The sequence below is a fragment of the Argiope bruennichi genome, chromosome 11, assembly GCF_947563725.1.
Source record: "Argiope bruennichi chromosome 11, qqArgBrue1.1, whole genome shotgun sequence".
In the NCBI taxonomy this organism is placed as follows: Eukaryota; Metazoa; Arthropoda; class Arachnida; order Araneae; family Araneidae; genus Argiope; species Argiope bruennichi.
The window spans coordinates 92,045,226-92,065,494 of record NC_079161.1 but is presented as its reverse complement, the minus strand read 5'-3'; the positions used below and the strand labels follow the sequence as shown (position 1 = coordinate 92,065,494).

The following is a 20,269-nucleotide window of genomic DNA, read 5'->3' as shown; positions in this document are numbered from 1 at the left end:
ATGACAAAGTATTACGAAATGTTATACATGAATATGACAATGAATGATGATGTTATTAACAATGAAATTAGAGGATAATTTAGTAAAAGAAACAATTTATTAACAGTTCCAAAGGTTCAATTAAATGTTCTATCAGTTAAATGCCTTGTCCAAGAAGCAGAGAGTTAACAATGAAGGGGAATATATGGGTGCAGAGTATCAACTTTTTTGGTGTTAGGTGTTTGTGAGAAGGGTGGGGGGAGTCTGTGCTTTTCATTCTGCTTAGATCATTGGAATGAAGATATTACATCAATCAATTATCAATCAATTACATCAATTACATCGTCATTACATTACATTACATCAATTACATCAATACAATTATCAATCATCAATCAATTACATCACTGAACGTGTTGCAAACCTCATGGAGATAGTGAAACTTAGAGTGACTTGCCTTGTGAAAACGGGAGACACACACACACACACACACACACACAAACCATTCAGATCCAATTAATTAAATCTTATCAAAATTTTATTACATAAATGATGTATATTATATATCTCGGTTAATCAAATAGAAGAAGGAAACCTTTTTAGATATAAATTTTTTTCTCCAGCTAAACCATGATTATTCATTGTTATTTTACAATATGTAATTCTGAAAAGTTTTGAGTGTAAAACGAATTCAAATCTCGTTTTGTAGGTCGAATTAAGTTCTTTATTAAAACTAAATTTTTACAATTAAAGTAAGTATGTCAATATGAACTTAGTAACAATTTATAACATATGAATTAATTATTTTAAAAACTCAGTGATGTTTTGTTTATTTCTTGCGTCCCATTCCCCTCACTTGTGGTTTTCCGTATGTTCTTTGATGTTTGTTCATTTTACCGACAGTTTGCAGAAGCTCCCGATCGAGAGTGGTCCTACAATGGGTCAGGTAGCAGATTTACGATCATATCTGTAAAGGCAACGAGGCATGGCAACTGGCTTTAATTTCCTAGGATAACCTAAAATTGCGATTATACCCGTACAGTGAAGTACGTGTTTTTTTTAAAGGCATTTCGGATAACCAGGTTTCAGTTCAGTTAATCAAGGTTTCGCTGCTAATTTTGTAAGGCAATTTCTGCAAGTGCCATACTTTATTCTCAAAATTCTGTCACGCCCTACCTTCCTGAAGACGAAGGGCTCCTCGTTGTAGACAGGGTTGAGTCCGTTGGCAGGTACCATGCGAGTCCTGAATTCTTTCCTGATGGTGTCGGTGGGCAAACCGTACATGTCCACCTCGACGTACGTACCCACTTTCTTGTCCGAGAGAAACTGGCCCGAAATGACGCGCACCGAGCATTCCGCAGCTATGACGCCATCTACCGGGGATTCGGCGAAAGGATCGAAGGTTTTATCACTGCGTCGCATGAAGTCTGGCTTCAGAAGATATCTGCAAAGAAATGGAACACATTACTATAAATTTGCAGAATCTAGTAATCATCTGCTCATTCTGTATGCAAGGAATTTTTTTGTTTCCAAAAATAATTTAGTTTTGTATAATTCATAATCATAATATATTAATTTTTTTATGCATTTTGTAACTAGGGCTACTAGTCGAGATCTGCTTCTTCGCCCAGATTACTAAACTTTTGAGCAGTTGAAAAAATGCATTTTTTTAAAAAATTTACAATGTTATTTGACAAGACTTAAGACTTCAATTTTATCAGCTTATTTAAATTACTACGTATGCAAACCAAAAAAATATGTGAAATAAAAACAGAAGTAATCGGAGTTATTATCAAAATAAAGTATTTTTTTTAATTTTAATGTTGACAAAAGCAAGCGATTGAATATTTCAATGGATGAATTTGAATTTTCTTGTAATTTAAAACAATCGATACAGTTTCTGTATCATTTTAAATTTTAAAAAAGTAAAATAAAAAAAATTACAGGGAAATGAAATAGGTATAATTAAAAACTTTATTTTTTCAGTTATTAAATAATACAACCCCCACCCCCATAAAACCATTTTTAGGAGATAATAGTTTTGGAATATATGATTATTGATAGCCATAGGTAAGTCATAGAGAGTACCCATTCGGTGATACCCTATCTACCAATAAACATTTGAACATCCATGCAAATGAGGATCTACGTCATGCCTTCTGTGCTTGAATATCGTGTAGGAAACAATATTGGCATTAGTCGCTTGGAAGATGCCACGAAATTCAGAGCTGTCTGACTTCGAGAAAGGCTTAGTTGTCAGATATCATAGAAATATTTGATCCTTAAGGAACATATATAGTGAGTAAAACATTCCAAAATCAACAGTGGATTTTATGATTAAGAAGTGAAAGGAGAGTAGGGATTGTCGGAATGTGCTTCTACCCGGCAGACCCACGAAACTAAGAGATAGAGACCAACGAGTGCTATCCAAAGAAATTCGAAAACCTGTACTAAACCGATGGCCTACATACTCCAGGAGTTCCAACACACATCTGAAACTGTTTTTTCAATATATACCACAAAGAAGCACACTGGCTTTGTTTTCATCGCAATGCTGCCGCCCATAAGCCTATGATTACAAAGTCCACACGCGCTACTCAGTTGAGTTGGTGCAAGGCATGTCGAAATTGGATCGTAGATGAGTGGAAAACAGGTTATTTGCAGTGATTAATTAAGTTTCAATCTTTACCAAACAACACCGCTTCATGCCCCTGCAACTATAACCCTCTGATTATTTAAACAATGCAACGAGCATGAAGGGGGAGAGACATGGGAAGGCGCTTCTGTTCTATCCATCCCTGTGACTATTGTTCGACGTCTGACATTTATTGATTGAAATTTGGTTAAGAAATTTTAATATTGGATAAAAGAAAGCCGAAAGCAATGAGCTGTTTGAAATAAAAAATGGGAAGTAGCTTTGGCTTCTAAAGCAAACCATCAGAGATAAATTGAAAATTTGTGCTAATTTACATAAACAGACTTACAGTTTGTTTGTGATTACAAAATTCAGAAAAATAATAATAAAAATATTAACGAAAAATTAGAAATGAGGACAGAATAAAAATAAGACAGAAAAAAAAACCCCAAGGAACAGCACAAAAATGCAAATGCAAATACAAATAAATGCTATGTACAAACACAAAAATAACAAAAAATAAATATGTAGATGTTTAGTGCTACTCTTGAGAATAGCATTCTTGCAATCTAAACAGATCTTGATTTTCTTCGAGATGACGAATCAATCTCCGAATTTTCATCCAGGACCTTTTTGAGGAGGCAACACTAAGGAACCAAACTCGTTCTAGTTCAGATGTTGGCTTGGTCATATGGAAGGAAGAAGTCAGCATACATTCTGTTAAATCTCTATCAGTCGAATGGCAGAGTCTGGGTTTCGCGTATTCGTGGAAAACGCCTTTTTCCAGAATGGATTGTGCCTACAGTAAAGTTCGACGGAGGTGGAATTATGATTTGGGGATATTTCTCGTGGTACAAACTGGGATCCTTGATCTTAATTCATGGTAAACTCAATGTCGACACCTATTCCACTATTCCAGACAACAATGTGCTTCCTTCGCTGTGGCAATTTTACAGCTTGTATCATTGTTATTTCCTGGATGATAACGCCATTTTTCATATTGCGAGGTTCACCATGGATTGGTATGATGATAATGGGGTGAGCCGACTGGACTCTCCTGCCCAGAGTTCAGACTTGGATACAATAGAAAACCTCTGGGACGAGTCAGATCCCCGAATAAAGGGGTTCAGAAACCGCCCAAAATCGGTGAAAGAGCTTGTATATCTTTTCCAAGCCGAGTGGAAGAAAATACCCACCATCCGAACACTGGTGAAAAGCATGCCCCGGAGTGTTAAGGCTGCAATTGCCTCAGGTAGAGGCTCTATTAAATGTAAATAAATTGCGTTTATCTTTTTTATCACAAGTATCCAATTACTTATTGGTAGAGTATAGTATAAACCTATTTTCCCGCTCAATAAAACTTTCGGCATTTTGTCATTTTTTTACACATTTAGATATTTTTTGATAAACCAGAAAAGGTATTTAGACTCACCCACATCCTCCATTATACTCGAATTTCCCTTGGTTCAGCTGCATCGGCAGGTCCGAGGTCTGGAAATTGAGGGCGACCATCTGACATCCAGCATTCCAGAAGATCTGTGGAATACATAACAGATGAAACTTCAATTTTCTTCAAAAAAGCAATAATTCGCTATCTATAACTGTTATTGGATGATTATCTCTGAAAGCCACTTGATCAAAATAAACCAATATAGCTCACACCAGTTTTTTAAAAATATTTTTAAAATCTGGTACAAACCATATTCGCATTATCTGCCTTTGTTTCCTTTTTCATATTCTTATAATCTTTCAGATTCTCATTGAACTTCTATGAACTAATTATGCTATTATTTCAAATTATAGTTATATAATTATTTACCTTAATTATAACCTCCAAGCAAACTGCACCTAGGCAGTAGCTTTACCTTTAATATCTTGTGGTATGATTTGTCATAACTGTTCGTTAATTTTTCTTAATTTAATATTGAATCATTCATTAATTTTGAAATAATTTTAATTATTCAGTGGTATCAATTTGAATATCGTACTTCTTTTATTTTTCAGAACTGTACAGGTTTTTCTGGACTTATAAAGGGTGTCCCAAAATTAACACAAGATTTGTGTTTGCCACCATTCGTGCAATAAAGTCTTGGCAACACTATTAAAAAACTATTTGACAACTATCTGCTTAATGTTAGTAAAAATGGCGCGTTACACGATAGAACAACGTGTTAACGCAAGATTTATATGGAATAGCACATAGGACAAATCGCCTTCACGGCTTTGCTGGCACATACTCACTCCTTTATCAAAATCTCCCATCAGTATTTTGCATAATTGAGGTTGAATTTCGTAGATGCAGCTTTGAATTTTCTCCTTCAATACACGCGTGCTTGTGGGCTTGTTGGCATAGACCTTTGATTTCAAATAATCCCATGAAAAGAAATCCAATGGTGTTAAATCAGACGATCTAGAGTGCCACTTCTCGAATTTTCAAACTACGCGCACTACGCAATTTTCAAACTACGCAAAAATAATTGAGTTCCATTATTTTTGAAAACTTATTCAACAACGAAAACACGAAGTTCTACAGTGTAATATTCCATTTTTATTAACCCTAAACAATCAACTGTCAAATGGTTTTTTTAATAGGCTTGCCAACACTTTACTGCACGAATGGTGTCAAATTCAAATCTTGCGTTCATTTTGGGTCACCGTTTGTTTAATTATAGCCACAATATCTTGAGTACAAATAAGTGCTCAAGATATATATTCATTCCATATGAATGGCAACACAAATAATTTATAATCATCATGAATATGATTCCTCTTTATGTAGTTTAATAGTGCAGAGAATTAAAGAATATTTTATGAGAATCTGCCTGTTTTGTTTGATTGACATTCTTCAAATGTTAATATAATAGGTTTAGTCCAATGTAACTACATAAAGAACTTCCAGTTTAAAAAAAGAGAAAAATTGGAATAATTTGCATGGCTAGAAAGTACATTTGTATGGGCCGAAAAACTCTTACTATCTCAAACAGAACAGACAATCAACATACATATATTAAATATTAATATAAATTAATTGTGACTTCCTGGCATTCGGAAATGATAGATTTTGTTAAATATCCCAATTAATACAATTAAAAAATATGGCAAAGGCTTGCTAAGCCATTGGAATATCTACTGTCAGAAAAACCATTAATGCATTGAATTCCAACTTACCTGTGGCATGTAGTTGCTTGAATCAGCCCGAGTTCCTTTGGGGTAGATTCGACTCATTTGACGTTTGTTGTAGCTGTAAGAAGGGTTAAAGAAAATCTATCTTGCTACAAATAGTTTTCCTTATATTTTGGAAAAATTCCACTTATATATAATTAGTTATGATTGTTAAATTATTGTGGTTTTGGTAGCTATTTATATTTAAATATTATAATTATTTTTTTGGTTATTATTGTTGAATTATAAGAGTTAGCTGGAATGGATAACTTATGCTGATCAATAATTTTCATATGGCATAGAGCCAGTGAAAATTTTATCAGAAAGACTTGTCATATAGGAAAAAAAGATAGGTGTCCCAGCGATCCAAACAATGAGCTGATGCATGTTAGATGATAAGATATAGTTCTGATGTTTAGTAATGCTAGTCATAATTTTCCCATAATTATATGATTTTCGTTGTCACTGACTGCTCGGTGTACAAATATCAATAAAAATAAATAATGATAACGAGGTAAAATTTTATAAATAGTCTCGTCAATATTTGACAAAGATTAACAAAAGTTAATGTAATTTTTTTAAATTAAAATCTTAGCTATGGTTTTTATAGTCAGCAAATTTATTACATAAATATGCATAAAAAACACGAACAACAAATGATCACGCAGTCCTTTGAGTATTATAATAACACTGCTAAATCATTGAATTCCTACGGAAGGAATGCATTGGAATAAGAGAAGTATGAAGTGTAATTACAAATATTTTCATCTGCCAGAAAAATATATCGCTTGATTCACACAAGGTATTAAGCAAGTGAGGCGCGTAACTACGCCTATTACAGTTACGTGTAACATGTCGGCATCGATGCCACTAACGGCCAATTGAATGGCATCTTTCAGTTCCATCAAAAGGGCAGGAGAGCCTCGGTAGACACGAGACTTCAGGTATCCCCACAACCAAAAGTCCACTGGAGAAAGATCTGGCGATCGAGAGGGCCACTCATTCTTACATCCTCTGCCTATCACTATGTCCTCAGTGAATGTTTCTAGGAGGAACATCTTAACGGAACTAGTAATGTGGGGCGGGGCACCATCCTGCATGAAGGTGACGGAAGATAACGCACGTCTTCGCTTCAAAGCAGGCATAACATGGTCTCGCAAAAGCCTAAGATAGCGTTCTGCAGTGACGGAACAGGTTTTCCAACCGGATACAGGACAACGCTCTTCAAAAAAGAAAGGGCCTAGAATGAAGGACGCAGTGCAACCGCACCAAACATTCACATGTGAAGAATGTAGTGGTTTGGTCGTATACGCACGAGGATTTGATGCTGCCCAGATACGACTGTTTTGTGTATTGACGTCACCATGCAATGAAAAGTGGGCTTCATCTGTCCACTTGATGTTCAGTAACCATTGTGGGTCAAGTTCCATTTGTGCGAGCATCCATGTTGCAAAGGTTTGTCTTTTCTCTCAATCTGCTTGCAACAACTGCTGAAATGCCTCTATCTTGTACGGACGCAGTTTCAAGATTTCGTGCAGAAGGCGTCGGATCGACCTTTCCGGAATTCCTGTTATTTTACCTGCTTCACGTGTATTGGAACTCCCCGTTGAAGTCTCGGCTGTCACATTTCCCATGACCCTTTGGACAACAGGGACGCGGTCAGAGCTGGCAGATGGTTTGCCACTTCGTGGATGATCCTCTAATTTTCCTGTTTCCTCAAAACAGCGAACTAAATTCAATATCCCATTCAATGAAATTGGGTTTTTTTCGCCTTAATTCCTTTCACCGTCCGTTACTGTCGCAATGCTTTACTCGCGGATTCACCGTTCTTATAGAACAGTTTAACCACTAATGATCGATCTGGTAGCGATAGCATGCTACTGGCGTCGAATGACAGATCCATTTCCAGCCTTGTGTTTTATAGCTATGCTGATTTGCATAAACAGTCTTGGTATGACGTGTGAGCGCCACCTATCGATCATTTTTTAAATACATTTTTTTAATGGAAATAACAAAATCCAAAGGCTTTCTGAACATGTTCCCGTAAACTGCAATTTTTTTCGAGCATTACTTTTTTTTATTATGACTTTTCGAAGTTTGCACGAATTTATGCCGCACCCGGTTTATATGACTAAAAGGAATGCTATGCTTCAATTGTCGTTTTTTATGATACGCTCTGTATTTATAGTCATGTTTCAGTTATAACAAAGAATGAAATAACGATAACTTGACAGGACAAAATCAGGACTATATAATGGATGTAACATTACATCTCAGCCAAGTTTCAAAAATGTTTGCCGAGGAAACAATGATGTGTGAAGCCTTGCATTATCATTGCATTCTTTTATACTTTTCTTTCATCACATTTTTCAGTTTCCTTAGTTCTTGAAAACGCACACCTGAACAGCTCATCCGGTTTAGAAGTAAAATTTTTAAGTTCATTTTGATTTCCACGGCGACAACTATTAAAATAACGCTAAGAATAACGCCATGCTGCAGTGAAAACCAAAGTAAAAGTATGCATGGTTGCTCTTAGTTTGGCTACTTTTGGAATTTTTTTTTAACATTATTTGGCGTTTATCGCGGTCACCGTGGAAATCCAGTTGTACTAAATTTTGTGATTAAACAAATGATATATCTTTCTGTTTTTTTTTTTTTTTTTTTTGCCTTTTTTTTAAACAAGTCTTTTTTTAAATTTATCTTCTGTAATCAGGCATTTCACAAATTTCGCATCTATAATACATTTACAAACTATTGAGCAAACCACAGGTGTTAATACATTCAGTGCCTCCACTCACGTTTTGATATATCAGCCATCTATCTAATCAAATCCCCCGCTGTATAATGATTGTATATAGTACCGAAGGGAGTCATCTAATTAGACAGATACTTGGGAGTCACGTACAACCCTGCTCGCTTCGTTCATCAATGATTTTCATAATTTAGCGTGAGTAATTAATATAGTCATTATTTTATAATTCATAGAATCTTTGTTTGCACTTTTTTGATTTGGTAATTAGGTTAGAAACTTCTTTATTTATAAGATTTTTATTTCAATGACAGCTGTAGTATCAGGTAGCCGGCGTCTAGCGTAGGGGTAGCGCATCTTCCCCGTGATCTGGGCGTCCCGGGTTCGAGTCCTGGTATGGGCATGGTTGTTCTTCCTGTTCTATCTGTGAATTGTGTGAATGTGCCCTCCTGTGAAAAGGGGTTGTGCAAGCGAATGAGTGATGCGTGAGCAGTCAAGTCGTACTCTTGGCCCAAGTTGGATCTACGATAAAAACAAGAGGCGCTCCCTCTTATGTTTCAATCGGCTGTCTTTGAACAGTGGGCTTGTCCGTGGCAAGTGCCATAAGAAAAAACAACAGTATAAGGTTTACCACCATTTTTCATCCATGAAAGACATTAGCAATTACTTAATTGCCAACCAAATGTTAAAAAAACAAACAGGAAATGATTTTCATAACAGACAACAAAAAGGATACTTGACGAACTCGATCGCCTGCGACTTGAGGTAGCCCAGAGCTGCAGTTTCGGCGAAGGAGGACATGTTGTGATGGATGTTCTTCTCTGTGAAGGAAAGTGAAATTCTGTTATTCAGCAAAGAATTGCAGAAATATTACTAAATAATTGGTGTAACTTAATCATTCAGTATCTCACTGGGTAGCAAGGAAGTCAAATACGGGGACGAGAAGTTTCTGATATGGTAGTTAGTTCTCATCATTCTGATGAATACAAAAATGGTGTGGAGTTCGCGACATTTTACTGATGGTAAGCCATGCCCTCTATGGGAGGGTGGGCGGTAATGGCTCCTATACTCTGTCTTTGGTGTTTCGATCATCCATTATTTCTGTGTGCTTTCAGATGGGTCGGAGTATCCGTTTATGGTTAACCACTCAGTTATTGATTCAACCTGATGGATGATATTTTGATCATATTTGGTGCACAAAATGGTTGGTGAATTCATATCAGTAACGCGTAAATTCGGTGCACAGATCTAGAGGAGATGGGTTAGTTGATTCAATAATAACAGGTATAGGGTACATTGGGTAATTTATTTAGAACGATGATCCGTTTTGAAGCTACTTTAGAGCTATTTTGGGACTAACCTCATCATTTCGAACAATGACGAGCTGATAAAAACGACAGTTTAAGAATAAATATTTAGGTCAGTTATATAAATAAAGATAAAACACTTAATGGAAGGTAAACACTAACATAGAATTGGCAAAAGAGAAGCCAAATAGAACTTCTTTCTTTAGTAAAGGGGATCTTTTCTGTCCTAGATTTGTAGCTCCTATAGATTTCGATGCTCTAGTGTTTATTTAGTTAAATAAAAATAAAAAAGGTATTGCTATATATTTGAATCAAAAATAAGACTTTTGTTGGGAAGATGTTATTTACCTCGGCCTGATTATATATTTTGTGGTAATACCATAGATGTAATTAATTGTCTGTAGCAACACTTTACCTTCAAATTTTAAATAAAAATGGAGCCCAATTTCATAATGTGATCATACATAATATCACAGTTGTTATTCGATAAAGAATCGTTATTTGAGAACATCCAAAGAGACATTTTCAACTTTCTGTTTAGATTATAATTCCTCACATGCTTTTCTAACTATGGTATATGTACTACTAAAGGTACATTAATTTCTTGAAACAATTTTTGTACAAAAGATTCATGAAAAAAATGATATTGCCTGCTAGGAAGAAGTGTCGTAAAAACTTTGGAGTAAATTGTTCCAACATGTTTTAGAATCTAATAATAACATATATTCAGTTTTATTTTCAGTTAGTATATATTTTTGTAATATGACATTTTTTGTAGGGAAACGTTTAAATATCTTAACATTTTTTCGAACTTTATAAATTATAGGAAGCAATTCTTGATGCGTTAATATTTTATCCTCATTAGCAATATCTTCTTCAATAATTACGGTGTCATTATCTTCATTGTCGATATCACTTTCATTCTCTTCAAAGTCGGAATCCGAAGTTTCTATATCCACAGAATTTGGATTTTTCTGTTCTTTCTTTCTTTTTTTATTTTTTGGTATAATGCATTTATTATTTCTAATTGAATTCCATGAGCATAGCACAATTGCTGATTTGCATCAATCAACTTTCCAACTTTTTTCATAACTGTTCTCCATCAGTCGTTATGGATACATAACATAACAATAGCATATAAAAAAGATCATTATTAATTTGTAAAAAAGTAATTACCAAATTTTAAGAACAGAAATTTTTCATTTTTTCTTCATAATTTAATGTTTATGTCTTTTATATTAAATAAAAATTACTCTGAAACATTTTACTATGCATTAGTACGTCTTTCCTTCTTTATTATTAATTATCTGTAATGTTTACGTCTCATAAAATCGCGAATCTTTATTGTTAAATGTAAATGTCTCCTCCATTCATCGCTCTTCTCACCCCTATTTTGTCGAATTAAACCCATCCTAAAGCATGCGCAAAAGCGCGGAGGGTTTTACAATCCGTTGTCAAACAGTATTTTATCATTTCTCTTGATTGTACGATGCAACATTGTATTCACAGTCTAATTAATTTCGTCTGTTAGGGAAATATAAAAACAAAAACGTATACTATTTTGCTATGTTGACGATGCCTGAACATACAGTGGAGACAATTTAAAAAATTTCTAGTAAATACCGAAAATACCGGTATTTAAACTTGTGAATACCGGTTTTACAAAATTGTACAAATGGCTCAAAATACCGGTATTCGGTATACCGGTATTGCAATCCCTATATATCTATACTTATAATAAAGCTCAATGTGTGTGTGTGTGTTGGCGCTCTACAGGTCAGACCATTCAACCTACAGCTACCAAATTAGGCACGTGTATACCTTGGAGGCCGGGAATGTGCACCTGGGGGTTATTTTTTCGAATTTTTAATTAGAATTGTATTTATTTAAAAATTAAGCGAAATTTTGGCGTGTTTCTGCTATAACTTCCGAAAATATTACCGCACAAAAAATATTTTTACATGAAGTTAAAGATCAAAAATTTATCTTTTAAATGATACCAATGTTTTAACCTTAAAATTAAATTTCTATTTTTAATGAATTTTTAAATAAATAGTTTAATTATATTTTTCGACAATTTTTTTTGTACAAAATAAAAATAAAATTTAAGCTGCACGAGCACGTTTCGCATTCATGGGAAAAAATTAGCTTTTTTAAAAGTGTTGCCATCTATTGATTAAAGCTCCAACTAAAAATAAATTAAATCTTTTTGGAAATGAAATCTGCAAAAATATAATTTTCGGCATGTGTCTGCAGGAAATGAAACAAATACGAAATATTATTTTTTAAAAAATCAAGAAATAAATTATTTTATGATCTTTTACACTCTCTATATTATTAATCCAATAAATCAGTTTTATTTTAAGGCAAGTTTTGTTTAATATGAACAGGATATCCATTTAAATCAGATCTACACAGCTAATTTGTAAACCTTTAGTAAGACACAGATCTGCTAAAATGGTCTAAATCAGCGATTCACAACCTGTGGGGCGCGCCCCCCCTAGGGGGGCGTGAGCACACTAGAAGAGGGGCGCGAGAATACCCAAGAGAAAATATTATTTAAAAAAAAATTGATTAACTGACTTAAAGAAAAGCACACATACACATAGAAAAAAAAAATACATTTTGACATATTTAATAACTTATTAAAGTAAAACAACATACTAAATCAAAACTTACTTAATCAAACATACTAAATTAAAAACAAATTTAATAATTATTAGTAACTTCCTTGGCCTGTCTGGCAGAGCAAAGTTTTTCGAAGGAAGGCTTAATATTAGAAATAGCCACTCTCAGTTCTGTTTCTATATTTTATATTCAAAGAAGCCTCAGCATAAAATCCAGTTTCACAAAAGTAGGATGTTGAAAATGGTAATAGAATGTGAAATGCCCTTGTTTTTAGAGCAGAAATATCATCTTTACTCCTGCACAAAATTCAAATAGTGATTTATTACAATCTGTTGATTCGTCAAGCTGTATTGAAAACAATTTGTCACGCAGCTTCGAGAAAAGCTGACACTGTACATCTTCAGCTGTATCGCCAATTCGACGAGCAACAGTATGGTTGAAAAGAGTTGCAATTGTTTTGAAAAATTATCTCCAAACATAGTTTCTACAATCTCAATTGCTGCTGGCAAAATAAACTCTTCACCAATGGTGTGAGGTTTCTTACATCTGGCTATTTTATATGAACTTTGTAAGATGCAATTAAGGCTTTTTTATTCGCAGACAAAGTTTCTTTAAAAAAAGATTTTTGCTTTTTATAAGATTTTAATTTTAATTCGAAGAATTCTCTGGGTTTGTGGACGTACTCACTATGAAGCGTTTCCAAATGTTGTTTAAGTTTATTAGGTTTCATGCTGTCTGCGGTCAACAGTTTTGAGCTAATGATACATAGAAGCCTTTCTTTTTCATTTACTTCAGCACTGGTAAACAAATAATTTAAGTATTCTTGAGAATATTTTCTTGATTTTATTTTCGGAACCACGCTTGTCTGTGTACTTGTTGATGCTTGACTATCGTCTAATGCTCGCTTACTTCCGCTTAAAAATTTATCCGTGAGTCTGCATAAATCTGCTGCCGTGAATATTTAATATGGTGAATTGCAATTAATACGAAAACATATATAACATACACATTCACCATAGATTCGATAGCGATAAAAGGATCGACTCGAAGACTGCCTGGAATTGAAACTTCCGTTATCGAACATTTTCCTTCTTCCTATGAGAAAACATTTGCTCCGCGCATGCTGGAGATGGCATCAGTCGTGTGGATTCCCTTCCACAAACATTGCTTATTTTTTTCACTTTTGTTTAGTCATACTTCTGTTTTATTTCTTTTATTATTCGAAAAAATGTATTCCCAGTTTCTAAATCCACCCCGTTTAGGTTAACTTTCATTAACGAAATTTTCTTCGTTCATATTCTTTTAACGTTATATTCCTGTTTGGCTTTCATTTCAAATATAATATTTAAATTTTCTCCTCTTTCATTCGCTTCATCTGTTCACCGCCCGCTTGTCCAAAATGCAAAATTTAATATTTTTTTTCTCGCCAACGTTGGCTCGTTTTTACTCTTGTTTTGGCAGTTAGTTAAAAAGAATTTAGAAACAGAATTCAAAATACTCAATATACATTATTGTTGTATACATTTTATTGTAAGCGGGGGGGGGGGAGCGATGAAAATTATGATTGAAAACTGGGCCGCGAATACTGAAAGGTTGAGAAACGCTGGTCTAAATGGAAAATGATTATATTTTATGTAACTTGATTCAATAAATGCTCTAATAAACAACGAATTTTTGATTTTACATAAATGTTCTGCTGTGGAAATCACGTTTCACAAAATGCTCTTAAAACACTAATATTTTAAATAAAAAGAGTTAATTTCCAATCAACTAAATCAATCACTTAAACTGACTGATTTATGAAAATTTGAATATCACTATTCAATAAAAAAAAGATAATTTTAGATTTTCCATCGATCGTTGAAAAGAAAATACGCCAATCAGCGCCCTGGTTTCTCAAGATTAATTGGCCTAAGATTATGAAAATGTTGAGTTTTTCTAAATTTTTAACATTCAAAACTTCATAAATAAGTCTTAGTTGATCGTGGAAAATAGAAACATTCATTCATTTATTTAAAATTTGGTGTGCCCAGAATATTTCTCAGAATCTGATACCTTACTGCATTAAATTTAGACTTCATAATTTTTGAAATATTTTTATAGGCCGGAACAAAATATTTTTATAAATTTCATTTCAATCCTTTTGAAAGCAAAACTAAAAACTGAATTTTATGCTGAATCTGAGAAATTTTTGTTGAATTATTGTTTGAGATATTACATAAATTATGAAAAATATTTTATAGTTCACGTAAGACTTAAATACCGAGCGATTCTGTTTGCAATACTCATATTCAATAATAATAATAATAAAAAATAAGAATAAAAATGATAAATAAAATAAAAAGCTTGGTTTCATTAAAAAATATCTTTATACTAATTGCAATTTCAGCATTTCCACTTTAAATTAAAGCTGAAGTTTTATCGGAAATGACAACACATTAGGAAAATATATATAGTAAATTGAACGAAACGATCTAAACAACAGTATAAGTTTGGCATGAATATTAAAATTTGAAGATTAAAAATGTTTTGTTTGAGAATCTATTAAGAGACCAGTTACTTAAAATATTTAATTGAAAATTGTAGCGAGTAGTAATACTGGCGAACCGGCTGGTCGCCAAAGGCGGCTAGTATATATATATAAAGAGAGAGTGTGAGAGAGAGATTGGCTGATTATAAGTACCTTCTGCAACGTCGAACCCTTGGAACTTGACGGGCTCGGCATAGTTGATCATACTCGACAGGTACGGATGGACATGCGTCGTTGCCCCTGTGTGTTGGTAATTGGCCATGGCGAGCTGTTCCTCGGACACTTCCTATGCAAGCACAAAGATGTAATGTATTTCGCGCAGCCTTTGCTGCCTCGGCGCTTATAAAGATAATTCAAATGCGAAGCTATTACCTTCATTTTGTTTGCAATAGATATTAATGCAATAACAAATAATGCAACGTATCAAAACTAAAACCAGAAAATTCTTGCTTTGATTCCAAAACATAGCAATTCGGTATTCACATATCAAAGGAAACAGTTACCTTTTTTTCTGAAAAATAAAAATAAAGCACACTTTATTAATTAGATATTTCTTGAAAGAAATAGTTAAAAAACATCAAATTTCACTATTAAATACAGAAAAATGGTTAGTTGTACATTAAGTGAAAGCCAGTGAATAATCGCCATAGATAACGTCTTTATTGGAAATCAGTTATTAATTTTAAAAATATCATTACATTTTTCATGCTTTTTGGAACGAGCTATTAATTAACAAAAGACAATCTCCAAAGATATGTTAGTCCTAGTCAATGACTTTTGGTTAAGCCTACAGTGAAAATACTGGAAAATGTGTGGATACCTTAGTATCTATTAGAAAAATAATTGATAAATTGCATGAACACTTTATGATTCAAATACATATGAATATAAATGTAAAACGAGTTTTGCGGTATTTTTCCATAAGTGGAATATGTCATAGCTTATCAATAATTCGCCAAATTTATGTGCTAACATTCAAAATACAATGCAATTCTTTGTTGGCATAATATAAAGTAGCGCCAACTTTTCAGCTTGGCAACCATTCACACTCCATTGATTGAAAAGTATGACAGAATTTTGCCAGAAAACGGTTTGCATTGTTAATGGAATCTAGAAAATCCTTAAATATTTAATGTGTATTTCATTATATTTTCTTTCAATGGATATTCTCATTCCATCGATTGTCGTTGGATTTGAATTATAAACATTACGTTTCTGTTTTCCCCACAAAAAGAAATTCAATGGAGTGAGATTCGGCCAGTGTTAAGTACTGAACACTAAATCTTTACCCATTTACATTTTATCAGCTTTCTATAATGATAGGCCTTCACATCCTATGTAATTAATGATTTGATTGACTTGAAATAAGAAATTTTTAAAAAAATCTCATTAATTTTCTATATAACCTTTATATTAAATATCCGTATATTTTAGGATATCATTTAAGAATTTTATGCATTTATCGTAACTGGATCAATTACGGTTATTATGTAGGTTCTTTTATCAATATGATTATAGTATTATATTGCAATGCAAGCAGTAAGAAATCAGCCATACCTGCTGCGAGAGATAAGTTAAAACAAATTTCGAACTCATAACACGATTTTGGCTATTATTATTAGCAGTACTGCATTGTAATAATCAAAATGATGATTGGTAATCCATTGCATAAATCCTTGGATTCAATCAAATATTGATCAGAATTGCAAAATATGTTCGAAATTTTATTAAAATTATAAAATTGTATAAAAATTCACATTTCCAAACTTCACGATGATAAAATGGCACTGTGTAATTGAACTCGAGGTTATCAAGGAGTTTTATAAATGGAATTTTTATGTAATTTGAGAACCGTTGTTGTGCTCCTTCTTCTTGAAGCGTAAGTAAGAATACTTTTTTTATTACTTACCTTCCCCTGGCGTCTGAGCCCCTCCGGCCTCGTTTGCGTTATTGCCTGCATCTCCTTCTTCGTCCTCCTCTTCGTTAGCCAGTTGACCTCTCATGAACAACTCCAGTTCACCTGAACAAACATTAAAAGGGAAGTGTCACACAACATGTAATGAGCGTATCTGAACTGCTACATGTAAAAAAGAAATCATGCATCATTTTACTTACATTTTTTTTTTCTTAAATTAATTCCATAATTTTCTTATATCCCCCCCCTAATTTTTTAAAGGGGAAAAAAAGCAATAACGATAAAAGAAAATATGTAGCTTCTTTAATAAAACATTCTTGCAACGAAATTTAAGCCTAATTTTTTTTGGGGGGGGGGAATACTTTTTGTTAAGTCTTGAATGAGTATTTTAAACTTTTAGCTGAACTTTTAAAAACATTGTTAGAATTTGTAATATTTCTTCCCTGAGCTAACAGTTTGCTAATGAAATAGAGAGTTTTACAAATTAATTCTAAGACAGAGATGGTGAATAGGATTCTATGATCAGCATTTTTGGTGATAAGTTTGGCAGTTTTGGAAACAAAATTGAAGAACCTCCAGTATTCGAGAATTTTGGCGATAACTCCATTAGGACTCGACTTCTGTCCTTTGTTCTAGAACCTTCAATGCTTTCTCATGGGAACTGGAAAAAGACAGAATCGAGTCAGTAATGGAGCGAAAAAAACGTAGTTGAGTTGCGAGTATTTAAATAAATTCGCTCTTTAAAGAATGATCTTCGCTCCGAGTCCTTTATACTGCCACAGTTGTTTAATAATGATATGCTGTTTTCTGTTATGTTAATTTCTGCAAGTACGCTTCTTTAGTATTTCCTTGCTAGTATTTAATGTTTTTTTTTTAAGAATGAAATATCTTTATTTTTTACTGAACCTTATTTTTTTTAAATCGCAGCCAGTCACCCCGTTGCCAAAAAACTAAACCATGTAAACAGGGATTAATGTGATTGACTGTTATGCTTTAACTAGAGAAATTTTTGCATAAGAGGACAACGACCAATAAAAGTTTCTTTTACTGAACCTTGTGTACAGCCGACCACCTCACCATCACTGAACGACATAGTATCGACAGATTTTTTTGATTGGATATTTCATCGTACATCCAATTGACGGATTTCCCCGTAACAATATATTCATCAGCGAATTAAGCCTGATACGGGCATGGCCCTTTCTATAGTTATATATCTGAGAGCACCCTAGTTCTTTACGTGTTATAGTTATCGAGTTCCCAGACAGACAGACTTTTTATGAATTTGTTTCGTTCAAAGTTGATAGAAATCTACAAATGTTGCCGTAATTTGATATACCAAATACCAACCATTTAGCTCAAAGTTTTTTTGAATTATCTTATTCGCGCACAGACAAACAACCATAATTCGAAATATATGTTTTTCTGTCTTAGAAAGATCTGAAATTTCTCTCGTGTTCAAATGTTTTTGATGATTACAATACTTTCTCTATACTTCATATACAGGTAAGCAAAAATGTGAAAACATAAAGATGCAAAAAATGAGATCTAACTCCTTTTCACTCTCAGTGACTCATTTGTCACACTTTTCATCAAAAAATAAATATATTTTGTGCATATTTTTATAAACATTTAATTTAAGTGCATAAAGTAAGTCCAAAATAAACAGTTCAAAACGAAAAAAAAAAAATTACTAACGTTTTTCCACTTCAGGCTTCAATCTCTTGTTTTTAATCAGGATCTTCCTTTTCAAATCATTAGGACTCGGCAAAAGCTGCCCTGGTTCGTGCAACTTCAAATGAAAAATTGAAAAATGCATAAGAATAAAAATAAAATGGCAAAAAGCATTGTATTTTCATAAAGTCTAATTCATATTTCTGCAAATGCATTACACATTTCAGCTTATATTTATTAACTTCCCGTTTTAAAGCAACACTAGGGCTATTTTGAGGCGAACTTAGTAATTTTGAACCATGATCAGATGACGAGGACGGCACCTGAGCTGGCACTAGCCTCTCCACACCAGAGGGAGAGAGGACGTTTGGTCTGGCGGATTTAATGTGCAACAGACCCTCTTACATGACAATTCTTCGGTGGAATCGGGTCTCGAACCTGAAACCCTATGGCTCACGAGCCAAGATTTTACCACCAGGCCAGCGCGGCCCACCGAACATATTCCAAGGATTAGTTTAGTTAATATAATGATAAATTTTTGAAATAATTTGATAGATATTTGTGACTAATCTTATCATGATGAGCTATCATCAGATGACGAAGACCACATTTGAGCTGGCATCACTTCTATTCTGAAGAGTAGGCGGAGTCTTGTTCTTCTTTGGTGAAAGTGGGTGCCAAACTTGGAATTTCCTGTCCAGGGTGTCAAGACTTTGCCATTTGGCTAGAAATCAAGTTTTCTTCAATTATAAGTGGTAGAAAAACGATTTATAACCAAAGGTTTGAGACTTCAAGATCCGATTCCTTTTAATCGATAACCTTTTTTTTATAGGCTGTCGTTTATGATGCGTTGAGGTAGTGCGTAATAAATAAGTAGCAGCAATAAATTCAATCACAAGTTCACTATAACTGGAATATTCTGAAAGCTATTGTATGAGTGGTAAAATAATTTAGCTTGATTTTTAAATTATATGCTAATATTTTGAGCATATTTACAGATTCTTTGAAAAATACAATTCATAAGAGTGCGGTTAAAGTCATAAAAGTGCAGTTATAAAGTATACAAAAGATAGTTGAAGAATAAACATGAGTGGTTCATTACAAGAGTGAGATAATTAAAACAAAAAAAAAAGCTTGAAAACACCAAACGATATTCCCGAGGTTCTTTGTGGCGGGGAATTAATTAATCGAAAATAAGAAACCAAACGATAAATTAGTAGAACTATCTGAAGATGACGTCACTTCATAGAAACGGCGAACATAAGCAATATAATTATTGTCAGCGCAGAATTTATCTTCTTTTTGTGCGAACTTTGCGTGATTTTTTTATATAGGAAAGCAAATAATGAACCATTAAATCTCTCTCTTCATGGAACTACTCTACTAATTAATACGAAAAGAGTTTTTATTCCATATTTAATGTTTCGATACATTTGTATTGAAGGAAGACAAAGTGACCCTCAGTCAGTCAGACTGGACTGCAGCTTTTATTTTTAGTAAGTATCCTCAACTGATTTATTTATAAATTCAAACGAGGGAGATCTCTTTTATATTTTTTAATCAGAAATTTCCGTTTTAAAAAGTTATTTTCGGACTTATGTGTCTGTAAAATAAATAAATAGAGTATTGATTTTTTTTTTTACAAAGGGTTTTTGCAGAACATTGTTAGAGAATAGAGTGCTTTCTCATG

General features: G+C 33.5%; 1 protein-coding gene across 1 annotated transcript in view; it reads right to left on the bottom strand.

Annotated features, from left to right (window-relative positions):
* LOC129957048 (1-phosphatidylinositol 4,5-bisphosphate phosphodiesterase-like) overlaps positions 1 to 20,269 on the bottom strand; it is an 85,772-nt gene that overhangs the window by 16,005 nt on the left and 49,498 nt on the right. Inside the window, exons 15-21 of the mRNA XM_056069172.1 lie at positions 18,604 to 18,697; positions 16,900 to 17,010; positions 15,144 to 15,272; positions 9,262 to 9,346; positions 5,783 to 5,855; positions 4,047 to 4,150; positions 1,156 to 1,423 (exon numbers count right to left, since the gene is read on the bottom strand). Of these exons, the coding sequence (XP_055925147.1) occupies positions 1,156 to 1,423; positions 4,047 to 4,150; positions 5,783 to 5,855; positions 9,262 to 9,346; positions 15,144 to 15,272; positions 16,900 to 17,010; positions 18,604 to 18,697 (864 nt within the window). The remainder of the gene's footprint in view (positions 1 to 1,155; positions 1,424 to 4,046; positions 4,151 to 5,782; positions 5,856 to 9,261; positions 9,347 to 15,143; positions 15,273 to 16,899; positions 17,011 to 18,603; positions 18,698 to 20,269) is intronic.